Here is a 12,356-nt window from a genome sequence, read left to right as displayed (position 1 = left end):
AATTTCAAATTTCCCGAGAATTCTCGGGATTTCCCGGGAAATTTGTTGAAAATTTCCCGTTTCCCGGGAATTTTGTAACCCCTGGAAATTGGACGCTCTACTCTAGATACAGTGGCTTAAAGAAAAAGAAACAGGAACCCTCAAATTTCTAATGACGATATCTCAGCAACTAATGGGCCAATTTTCAATGTTAAAAAGTGAAACAGTTCCAATCTTCTCAAAAAATATATTTCCATTTATTTTTTTATCGAGACTAACATTTTAAAAGGGCATAATATTGAATGTTTGGCCCTTTTGAAATTCCTTTTTTTTGCTGTTAAAAAGTGATTTTTTAATCTTTCATAGATTTAAAAAATTAAAACCAAACAAAATTTCTGAAAAGTAGAACAAAAAAAAAATTTCCTCATTTTATGTTTCAAAGCAAATTAGAAATGTAAACATTATTTGTTTGTTATTTGTTAAGATCAGAAAATTTCATAAATGTTTCATTTATAAAAGGTTCCATAAAGATAACGAAAGTTCTTTTGTTATTGTTGTTTCGTTAGTTCTCTTTTTTTTTTTTTTTTGACGGAAAAGGACTCATTTTTTAAATCTTTTTAAAAATTACATATTCCATCAATGTCATATTAAATTTTCAATGCTTTCAGAAATGGGTACCAAACAAAGCAATATATATCACTTTTTCACAGCTTGTTTTTTTTTTTTTTTTTTTGTTAAATTCTCCTAGCGAAGCGAAGCTTGTTTTTTTTGTAAAATACTCAAATTTCCACAAAATTCCGTATTTTTCTAAAATATCCAGATTTTCGTATTTTGCAATATGGGTATCACATGATTAGAAATTGTGCATGCATTTTCACTGTTTTAAAAATTTTATAGTAAAATATCTTTGTAATTTAATTTACAAAAATTAAAAAAAAAACTCCTATCACAGTAAAAAAGATATAAACATTTCGTTTGATGCCAAATTATGAAAATTTGAGTATGTATGTTCGAAAGAATGCGGAATTTTGGTAAGTTTTATTATTTTACTACAAATAAGCTAGTGGGCGTTTTTTAATACCCCTGACTCAAGCCGGTTTCAAAAGACACCCAAAAAGCAAAAACTGTAAATTGGGTTTAAAAAAAGAACTCCAGAATTGATTTCAGTAGATTGCACTTTATTTTCCATTCCAAATCTGAACTTTTTTGAAAAATAATTTGTTGACCTTTGATTTTTCGGGTTCGTTTTTGAAGAAGGGATGACTTGTATAGATAAAAAAAAATAATGATATAAAATTGCTGCTTTTGGCAAAGGGAATATATTGACAAAATGTCACCAAAAAAAATCGCGAAATCATTTCCCAAATCTATTTGAACTACTCAGAAGTCCTAAGCAATATCTAACAATTAGACAAAGACACAAATTTTTCAGAAAATCCGTTTTCAAGATACCGATTTTTGAATTTTTTAAAAGCTTTTTTTTTGGAAGGTTTCCAAAACTGTATGGAGATCTTATGCAAAATGTATTTTTTAGTCATAGAAATGGTACCCACAATGTTTCATCCAAATATCGTCTTTATTTTTTGTAAACATCACGCCTAACAATAAACTACGCCATTTACTATGTGTTGGTATTTTTTTATGATTTTTTAATGTGAATAGTTAATAAGTTTACTTGTTTTGCCGTTTTTTTTTATTTTCTCAAAATATTACCTTGTTACTGAATGTCCTCAAGTTGTTGTATTTTTTTAAATAAAATTCAGAATAATTTGAAAAAAGTATTAACAAATAAATCTTCCGAAACCTAAACCCTATAAAACAAAACTGAAAAATCAACTAATTCTTCTCGCACAAACCTCAACAAGAGGAAGTTTTTGTATATTTTGCTCTGTTTCTTCTAGATGCATTTTGAATAAAATTTTATTTAAGCTTATATGAAAAGACGCAAACATTAATATTTGTTCTTTCTTTCCCAGACCACCGCAAGGTGATCGGCTTCAGCTTCGACTCGAACCAGGCCGCCCGCGAGATGTGGGTGCGCGTCGAGGAGCTGATCAGCAACCCGGAGAACATCGCCCTGTCGGCGCCGGGCCGGAAGCGCAAGTCCAAGAAGAAGCCCGCCAAGCCGATCGTGCTGCCGCCCAAGTCGCAAATCTCCCAGCCGTGCCAGTTCCACCACGTGACCAGCGTGACGACCGGCGACACCCAGCGGTACTTTAGCCTGCAGGCCTTCGTGGCCCCACCGGTCAAGCATCGGGCACCTTAAGCGGTTTTTTTTTGTTATGTTTTATTATTTTTAAAATTGGCGGGTTCGTTTGTACGATTGACAATGTAACTTATTTAATGAGAAAGAAAATGCAATCTGCATCACCCTATTGGAAGGAATGAGTTTTATAAAAAGTAACTTTTAAACAAAGATAGGACTAAGCTTTTATTCTCGTCATTCTATTTCTCAACAATCATTAAAACTAGTTTTATGACAAGTCTTTTTGAAACCCGTATGTTAAGGAAATCGTCAAATTCAAGGTAGCGAGAATGTAAAAGAAACGTTGTACGATTGTACATATTGTGTCTGTGATAAACTGATAAGCAACTGTTTCGGGATTTTTCGACGAATATGCACAGTTGAGTAAAAAATTGTTAGTGGTCTAAGGAATGTCCAGGAAAGAGTGTAACTTTCAGCAATAAGAAAAATGAAATCTTGCATCAACGAGTGAATCAAACGTCAATGTTTACCACATTATTAAATCCAATCAAATTTAAATGTCTTCTCTAATATCCTCACATTGAATGGCTGCATAATACACACACACCTACACCTTCAACTTCTCTTCAAAACACGACGTGACATCAGTCAAACGAACGAAACAAATCGAGACTGGTAGGATTTTTCTAGTGCGCAAAAGTCACTTCTCAGAAACAGCAAACGAAATCAGTTCCGAAATTAGTCAACGAAGCGAGAGACATAGAAGATGTGTTGCGAGTTTTCGATGAAAATGAACAACTAGGCTTAGGAAGTTATTTGCATTATTTGTCCAATAAGTTATTTGCAGCACACTCAAACACACACAAACGAATGAAGAGTAGTTTGCGATTTAACGAATAGTCATCAACCCTATAGCTGTAAGTAAGAAGAATAAACTAAACTTAGTACACAACAGACAGAAAATTTAAATAATATCGCATACATAAATAATGTAACAACACTGCAAACCTGTAAATATGTAGTTGATAATGAATGTAAGTTCAAAAAAAAGTTGAATAAAGCACACATGCGATCATATTCGAAGCAAATTGTTCTATTTTTAAGAGCGGAAAGAAATCTCTTCCGCAGCAAATCATTACCGTCAACTGGGGAGCATGTAATGTTGATAAATCTCAATGATGTTTCGACATAAGAAAAACACGTTTTTTCCACCATGTTCTCTAACTATAATTTTAATCACTTACTTTAATTTAATGCAATTCGTGTTTGATTCTTTGTTTACATCATTTAACGGAAAGAAGGTGAATAGTGAGTCATGTTGCAAGTTTAATTAGAACGTTGCAAATATTTTTCAATGATTAAGTCCCTTTAATTTTGACTCAGAAGACAAAATAAAATTTTCAAATTAATGAAAAAAGAAAAAAATCATTTTCCGGCGTTGAAAACATTTTTTTTGCAATTCCGTCGTGAAACTACTTACTTTTCCTGTCATTCTTGAACGACGAAATAGCCTACTTTTCTGTACCAAAAATAACAGAATCGAATAGCAACACTTTTCAAAATAAATGCTGAAAGTTTTACTTTTCAGCACTCAAATGGGTGCTGAAAAGTTGAACTTTTCAGCACTTGTTTCGAAAAGTAACACTTTTCAACATTTTTTTGATTTAAACGATTTTTTGACAAAATACATGAAAATTTGACATAAAATTTTACTCAGTGTGTGTTTTTTGGAATTGCAAAAAATGTTGTATCGAACTCGTTGCAAAACTTGTTTTTTTTTTCAGTACTCTTCGTATTTATCCAACTCGGTGAACCTCGTTGGATAAATGTACGACTCGTGCTGAAAAAATCCTCTTTTTGCAACTTGTTGCATAAACTACTATTAAAGTGTTTGGACAAGTTCGAAAATAGTAAGATTGTTGTGTGAAACGTTGATTTACAGTACGAGTACTGCAAAAGTATTTTTTTTTTAATATTTTAACCACGTGGTAGCTGCCTGACGTATGGCGTCGCGGTGTGCATCAAGCTTTCATAGCATGCTAAGGAAAATTTTATGCTTTTTGAGGGAAAACCGTTGATTCCGGAGACATCGGATTGTTTGCCGATGCGCCAGGTCTAGGGACAATGAATCCATATGCTCTCTTCGGGAAAAGTGTTCTCCAGACCATTCCCCATAGGCCTGACCATACCAGAAGTTGGCGCGTGATTTTCCCAGTCCTGTAGGAGCGTTTGAACAAAAAGTTCCAATTTCCCATAGTAATTCCCATGTAAACTTTAACCCTGATGCGCGCAGCCAGTTTACAACCAAATGAGCTGATATTTGACATGAAAGTCCCTATGGGCATACCCTACAAGGGGAACCATACTAAAACTTGATCCGAGAACTTTTTGAAAAACGTACCCACCCTAGTGTACATATAATATTAAGCCATAACGGTATGCCTTTTATTTTTTTTTATCCCTGGTTTCCACTTGCAAAGGAAAATTGACCAAAGGTTTGAATTATTTCGTATTTAAATTAAAATATCTCTTCAGAAATAAACAGATAATCATATTTTCAAGCTTTACGTATCCTCAAAAACATAGGAAAAAGTGGGGCAAGTGTAACAAGCTAAGGAAATGCCCGTAAAAACCGATTAAAACATTAAAAAATCTGTCGGATTTTTTTTATAATCGTCTTATTCCAGGTCTTGACTGAGATTTTGATAGAACAAGTTTTTAAAAAATCCTGTTTTTTAATGTAAAAAATGATTTGAATTTTTTTGATTTTCCGTACGTTTTACTCAACTAGTGGGGCAAGACAAACAAACCGTTGGGATAAGAGGAACAATGCATGAAACAACATGTTAATTAGCTAACAATGAAGCATTTTCATTCGAGCAGTTTTTGCTTTTTTTTACAATGTATTTCTTATGGAGCGAACTGTCAAAAACTGCTCGGGTGCATTGAACTGTTATCACTTAGATACATCAGATTAGAATGTATTTGAAACGTTTCTTTCATTTTAATATTTAAAAAAATATTTTACTAAAAATTTCATCGCTTTTACGAAAAAAAAACATTACTTAGATGATTAGTAGTAAATTTTCATAATATCACTTTATTTTGTGTGGACATTTTTGCCTGCCTCACCTTATTAAGAAAAAGCTATAACATCACTCGAAAAATGAACTTCTTAATTCGACCTAGTAGACCCACTTTCACGTATACAGTATGTAAAAAAAGTATTTACACCCCTCGGGCACTATGCACATTTTGTGATGAAACATGTAAACAATTTAATGTTGACATAAACCTAGTACTAAGTTCTGTTCAGAAACTCATGCTGAACATTTTGCTGCAAAAAGCTCATGAAAAGATGTTTTCTATAAAAAGTTATATAACAAATACTAATACAAAAATAAATAAGGTGCAAAAAAAGTTTGTACACCTTTCGAAAAATTAACATAAATAAAGTTATTTGTTGACAAATCACCATAAATCCAGTCTCCCAACTCCAAATAGGCATCCTTGACTGATTAAAAATATAATTTGGATTGAATATAAAGTTTACTAATTACTTAGTATAAAAGTTTACATAACTCTTGAAATTCTATATAAAACTTATCTAAACTAAATTTTGCAAACTTTAAATTTAACTAAATGTCAATATATTACCATAGAATTGATAAATAAACATTCTGGAGTGGGTATAACACCGTTCTGGGGTCTTTGTATCGCTAGAATAGATTTTCGTTGGAATTTCGTACCAACCCGGAATTACGTCGTCGGAAAATCCGCCGGCATCGAACCGGTCCACAATTAACAAGTCAACCTATGTGGCATCTAAAGGACATAAAATTTCCGATCTTTTGATACCCAGACATCTAGGTTTTCTATAAAACCCACGTTTTTAAACACCTAGGCAAAAACGTTGTTATGGTTTCGTTTGAGCAATCTGCCAAAAATGTATGGAATTTCGTAATTTTTGTTCTCGTGGATCAAACTTACTTTTTGCCCAGGTATTTAAAAACGTGGGTTTTATAGAAAACCTAGATGTATGGGTATCAAAAGATCGGAAATTTTATGCCCTTTCCGATGCCACATAGGTTAACTTGTGAATTGTGGACCGGTTCGATGCCGGCGGATTTTCCGACGACGTAATTCGGGTTGGTACGAAATTCCAACGAAAATCTATTCTAGCGATACAAAGAACCCAGAACGGTGTTATACCCACTCCAGAATGTTTATTTATCAATTCTATGGTAATATATTGACATTTAGTTAAATTTAAAGTTTGCAAAATTAAGTTTAGATAAGTTTTATATAGAATTTCAAGAGTTATGTAAACTTTTATACTAAGTAATTAGTAAACTTTATATTCAATCCAAATTATATTTTTAATCAGTCAAGGATGCCTATTTGGAGTTGGGAGACTGGATTTATGGTGATTTGTCAACAAATAACTTTATTCATGTTAATTTTTCGAAAGGTGTACTTTTTTGCACCTTATTTATTTTTGTATTAGTATTTGTTATATAACTTTTTATAGAAAACATATTTTCATGAGCTTTTTGCAGCAAAATGTTCGGCATGAGTTTCTGAACAAAACGTAGTACTAGGTTTATGTCAACATTAAATTGTTTACATGTTTCATCACAAAATGTGCATAGTGCCCGAGGGGTGTAAATACTTTTTTTACATACTGTACGTATCTACTCAGAATCAAGTCTGTGCGTGTGTCTGGATGTGAGTCCGTGCACCGAAAAAAATATGCACTCGATTATCTCTGGACTGGGTGAACCGATTTGGACCATTTTGGTCTCATTCGATACGTCTTGGGTGCGTATTTCAATTACGGAAATCGAGGAATCTGATAAAAATATTTTCAGACATAGGCTCTTTCGTCCCGAGACCTTCAAAACAGCATTTTAAGTTTTTATACGACCTTTTCAAATTTTAAGCTAGATTTTTGGAACTTCTTACTATTTTTCCCAAATTACCAAACTAATCACCTTTTTTGCGCCTAAGACCTGGGTCCATCATGCGACCTGTCGTTAGTTAGATAATCGAAAGACTTTTCAAATAAGCCTAAAAGATCCAGGATCTGACAAACCTATCAAAAGTTATTAGCACTTAAGTGTTATTTATACACTTTTTGGAGGCCGGATTCCAGATATTGTGATAAAAATGTTGTCTGAATCTTCAATGTGAACTATCGTTGGAAAGGTTTTTTTTATCAGACCTTGTTGATGAGCCAGAAATATTGAAGGTCGGCGAACCCTATCACAAGAAATTAGTGATAAAGTTGTTTCGTTAGACATCGACGTCTTACAGTCCATGGCATCGAAGACGACCCAGGTTCGAAGCCTTCCCCCAACAGACATGTTAAGAGAGAATGATGCTATTTTTACTGAATGTATTGACTTTATGAATATGAGGAAGGCAACAACCATCTAAAGGTGGATTAAGTAACGTTTTTTTCTGATACTTAAATAATTTACGTTTGATGCTAGACTACCAGATTCATATTCGGTTGCTTTAGAAGGTACTCTACAACTTTCCCAAGAGCAGAGAAATGCTTTATTTCTATTTTTTCGTTGATAATGGCCGTTCATCGTCACCCGCGACAGACACGGACGACGAAACAAAGAGAAACACAAAAAGTTTTTATTTCAAAAGTTTTCTTTCGTAAAATCGCGGAAACTCGTGATTTTTTATAAGCAAACCCCTTACGTTTATGACCGATTCTTAGCGAAGCTACACCAAAATGTCACTTTTTTCAATTTTCAATGTGATTTTTTATATGAAAAAAATCATTTTAATTATGATCTAATAATTGCAATGTGCTATAAATGCGTTTTCTTATCTGAAATGCCAAAAATATTGACCAAATAAGGTCTGCAAGTCATTGAATGGGAGAGGAGTTTTTTCATAAATCTGCTCCTTTCGTTGTCCCGTCACGAAAAGAAATGGCTGGCAAAAACTCAAATCTCAACCAAATCTTTCAGTTCAAGGAGCAAAAGATATTTTTTTCAATTTGTGATAATGTGTAGAAGAGCAAAAGTTTTAAAAAATCAATCCGGCAAAACTGTGTCGATTTTTTTGGTGTGCCTTTCAAAATTCCAGTTTTACGATGTTGTCCCGTCACGCTACATTTTCATTTCAGGAGAAGCACAGGTATAATATTGTTCATTATGCATGTCATTTCTATGTTGGAAAATCAATTATCTTTTCAAATATGTAATAACATTGGAGAGTTTCTTCTTTAATTGTGCCACTACAGCCAAAACGCTGAAAAAAACTTGGGAATTTTTTGAAAAGGAGCCGAAGAATCGGTCTTATATATCATTTTTTTGTAATTGTCTGCTCTACATTGGCTCTACAACTTTGTAAAAAATTATTACATTCTAAAAAATGACCCTGCAAAGTTGGAATAAAACACGAAATTTTAAAGTGAAAAAAAAATGTTCTAAATGAAAAAATTACCCTTATGAGTCAATGTAGATTCGAAAAGTACATTAAATTCCCCTTAAAATGGCATGTTCCAAAATGTTTTACAGTCAATAACGGAAAATGGAAGAATTTTTAAAACTTTTTTAGTGTCATTGTCAGTGAAACAATCGTTTTTTCGAAGTTCTGAGCAGGGTTACCAGGTCAAAACTAGAAAAATCTGGCAAAGTATCGATAAAAAATCTGGAAAAATCTGGCAGACGAAAATCTAACCATTCTCAATGGAAAAGGGGAGGGAGGATATGAATTAATTCAAAAATTTGTAGAATGCAGGTAGTTTAATTCAGGGCTGCGGAGTCGGGTCATATTTCAAACGACTCCGACTCCGACTCCGACTCCGGCTTTCTCAGATTAGCTGACTCCGACTCCGACTCCGGCTCCGGCTTTGAACAAATGGTTGGCTCCGACTCCGACTCCGACTCCGGCCTACCAACTCTAGCCGACTCCGACTCCGACTCCGACTCCAGCTTTCAACAAATGGTTGGCTCCGACTCCGACTCCGACTCCAAATATTTTAAATGTTTCAAAAGTTAGTTAACTATTATTAGTTAATTATTTTTAAAACATTGATAAATAGGATTATTTAAATACTCTCTAAGCGTCATGTTTGTCTCAAGAAAAATAAAATAAGTAAAAGTAAAGAAAATAAACGGAAAAAAGTTTCTAGGTTACACATTTTATACGTTATGGAAACAGAAATCATTTAATATCTTCAGTTTTGGAGGCATTTTGAGAAGAACAGTTTTGTAAGTAAATTTGGATTTATTTGCTTAACCTTAAATTTGAGAGTATATTTTTCAAAGCTAATAAATTTAAATATTAAATTGTTATTTTTGAATGAAGAACTAAAAGAAACCTGGCCTTAATGATCTATTGAACAATAAAATTCAATTTGCTTACTTTCAGGCTGACATTTGTAAGAAGCACACTGACAGGCACCTTGTTTTTTTAAATGACAATTTTAAACGAAACATTTTTTTTTTGTTTTTTTTTTTTTAAGACGTACATGGACATCACGCCATGGCTGAAGGAGATTATTATTGCAAATCAATGTATCTAAACAATTTTTTCGTGGAAAGGACGCTTATGATGTCCTTCTCAAATATCTGTGACATGGAAAATATTTTAACCTGGAAATTTTTAACTAATTTTAATTTTAAAATTTTATATAGTTTAAAAAGGAGGTGCACGAAACTTCGTGATTCTTCACCTAAAACGAAGCTTTATCATCGCCTCCATCAAAATATATGAAAAAACTTAAAATATAATAAAAAACAAATATCCACAAGTAAAATATTTTCTAGGTCACAAATATTTAATTTTTTTGATAATATTTTGATTCTGTTTTTTTTTTTTATTTATACACCCAACTGGCAGTCGCATAATTGTGATGCATGGCGGCATGAAAGTATCCCAAGTAACATTTTTTTCCAGGAGTTCTACAAGAGCTCTTCAAGATAGCTACAGCATAGCAGTTTGGACCGCGGTAGGATAAAATTCTCTTCAAAACTTCTTCAGGAGTTTGGAATAGTACTTGAAGAGAGTTTTATCCTACCGCGGTCCAAACTGCTCTGCTGTAGCTATCTTGAAGAGCTCTTGTAGAACTCCTGGAAAAAATGTTACTTGGGATATCAGAATCTGCATGAAATCTGTCCTCATGCATTTTTTTGCGATATAGGAGTATGACATTTTTGCCCATTACCGACAACTATCGACATTACCGACGGCTTTTGGTTGTATTTCACAAAAAAAAACCTTATCAAAACGAGGATTGAACCACCAACTTCTTGGTTATTGATCCGACACGCTATCACCGCGCCATGGACGCTTGATGAAAATTGAGTGAAAGAGCACCAACATATGCTTCTCTGTGGAGTGTGGAGATCGCTGAAATATTTACACGCGGGCAAAAATGATCTACGGGCTTGCTGCAAAAAATGTTATAAAATGTGACATTTTCTGCAGCAAATCCACTGTTGCAGATTTTGAGATATATATTTCCTTTGGGTGTAATGTTTGAAAAATAAATTTAAATCCTATATTTTGTTCTATACATTTTTTTATTATTTCATTTTTGTACTGAATACTTGAGATTTGTTCAACGATAATTTGCAACGATATAGTTTACCTAAAATCAACATCAACAATCAATGATTATTTCAAATTTGTTGCAACTTCTTTTAACATTTTTTCACTTTTTATGTACCTCGTAATTTTCCTAAAAAGTGATTTAACTTAAAACCTCTAAGGCATTCGCTATCGGGGTAAAAGATGACTTCTTGTGTACTTTTTTAAGAAATAACTGGATGAAATTTGGTCAAATTTGAATTGAAAGGGCACATAAATGTAGTCTGACTACATAACCAATATTTTTTTTATTTTTTTTATTATGGTACTACATACTTGGGTAAGTGAGGTTATCATTTAGTGATTATAGTGTAATAACCCAGTTAGAGCTTTTCAATCACAATAAAAAGCTTCAAATACATAATGGCATCTGATAAATCAATTAAAAATATAAGTTGTTTTGTAAATTCCTATATAACAGGGAAATACAGAACTATAAAAAAACATATTTTTTCTTGAATTTAAGATAACTCCGGCTCCGACTTCGACTCCGGGTTATCAGAAATCTTCGGCTCCGACTCCGACTCCGACTCCAGCTCATAAAATTTAGCCGACTCCGGCTCCGACTCCGACTCCAGCTGTTCGAGTTTTGACGACTCCGACTCCGACTCCGACTCCAGGTCCCCAAAAAGACCCGACTCCACCGACTCCGGCTCCGACTCCGGCTCCACAGCCCTGGTTTAATTGACCTCAAAAATGTTTCATTAGCATTCCCTCTAAGAAAAACACATTCTATTTTTTATTATTTTCAATTATATTAGTTATTTTTAATCAAAAAGTTGTTCAAAATGGGAAGGAAGTGAAAAATCTGGCAAAATCTGGCAAAATCTGGCACTGATAAGGATAAATCTTTATTCTGGCTGACACTTGAAAAATCTGGCATTTCCAGATTTATTTCAAAGTCAATGTAGATTCGACCTGGAAACCCTGGTTCTGAGTATGCCATTAAACCGCCATTAAATCAAATTTTACATAAAAGGCCGTTTGAAACCAAATTTCTATCTAATCACCGTTTCAGGCTGCAAATTATTGAAAAACACCTCTTTTTTCGCATATTCAAAAATGAAAAGGGCCGTACCGCCCCTCCGTCACGAGATATCAAAAACGGACCTCGGATTCGTGATCAGGGACAAAAGTTACCCCTTAGGACAAAGTTTCACACAAATTGAAGAGGGGTCGGGGCAACTTTTCCCGATTTCGTGTAAGAATTACCCAAAATCATTTCAAAAAAAATGTACATACAGAGTGGATTCGTTTATTCGAATTTTGCTACTTCAAATGTCCGCTAATTCAAACGCTCGCTAGTTCGAACGTATTCGAATTAAAAAGCATTCAAGCGTCAAAACCAGTTGTCAAACTGATGTTGACGTTTCAACACCATTGTTCGACAATTTCAGAACCCGTGGTTTCAAGGTTTTGACAGCTGTCAGTCGTTCCAATTAGAGAATCCGGATTCGCTCATTCAAACGCAGTTTATTCGAATTAGCGAATCCGCTCTGTATACAGATATTTGTGATTTTTGCTATCACAAAATCTATAAAATACTGTTTTT

At 33.6% G+C, this 12,356-nt stretch overlaps 1 protein-coding gene across 2 annotated transcripts in view; it reads left to right on the top strand.

Moving 5' to 3' along the window:
* Positions 1–3,268, top strand: part of LOC6031932 — a 226,045-nt gene extending 222,777 nt beyond the window's left edge. For both annotated transcript variants that reach the window (XM_038255667.1, XM_038255666.1), the window contains one exon: positions 1,956–3,268. In XM_038255667.1, the coding sequence (XP_038111595.1) occupies positions 1,956–2,245 (290 nt within the window). In that variant the 3' untranslated portion in view covers positions 2,246–3,268. The remainder of the gene's footprint in view (positions 1–1,955) is intronic.
* The last annotated feature ends 9,088 nt before the right edge of the window (positions 3,269–12,356 follow it).

The sequence above is a fragment of the Culex quinquefasciatus genome, chromosome 2 (genome assembly GCF_015732765.1).
Source record: "Culex quinquefasciatus strain JHB chromosome 2, VPISU_Cqui_1.0_pri_paternal, whole genome shotgun sequence".
In the NCBI taxonomy this organism is placed as follows: Eukaryota; Metazoa; Arthropoda; class Insecta; order Diptera; family Culicidae; genus Culex; species Culex quinquefasciatus.
Note: the sequence above shows the minus strand (reverse complement) of the source record. Positions and strands in the feature narration are given on the sequence as shown.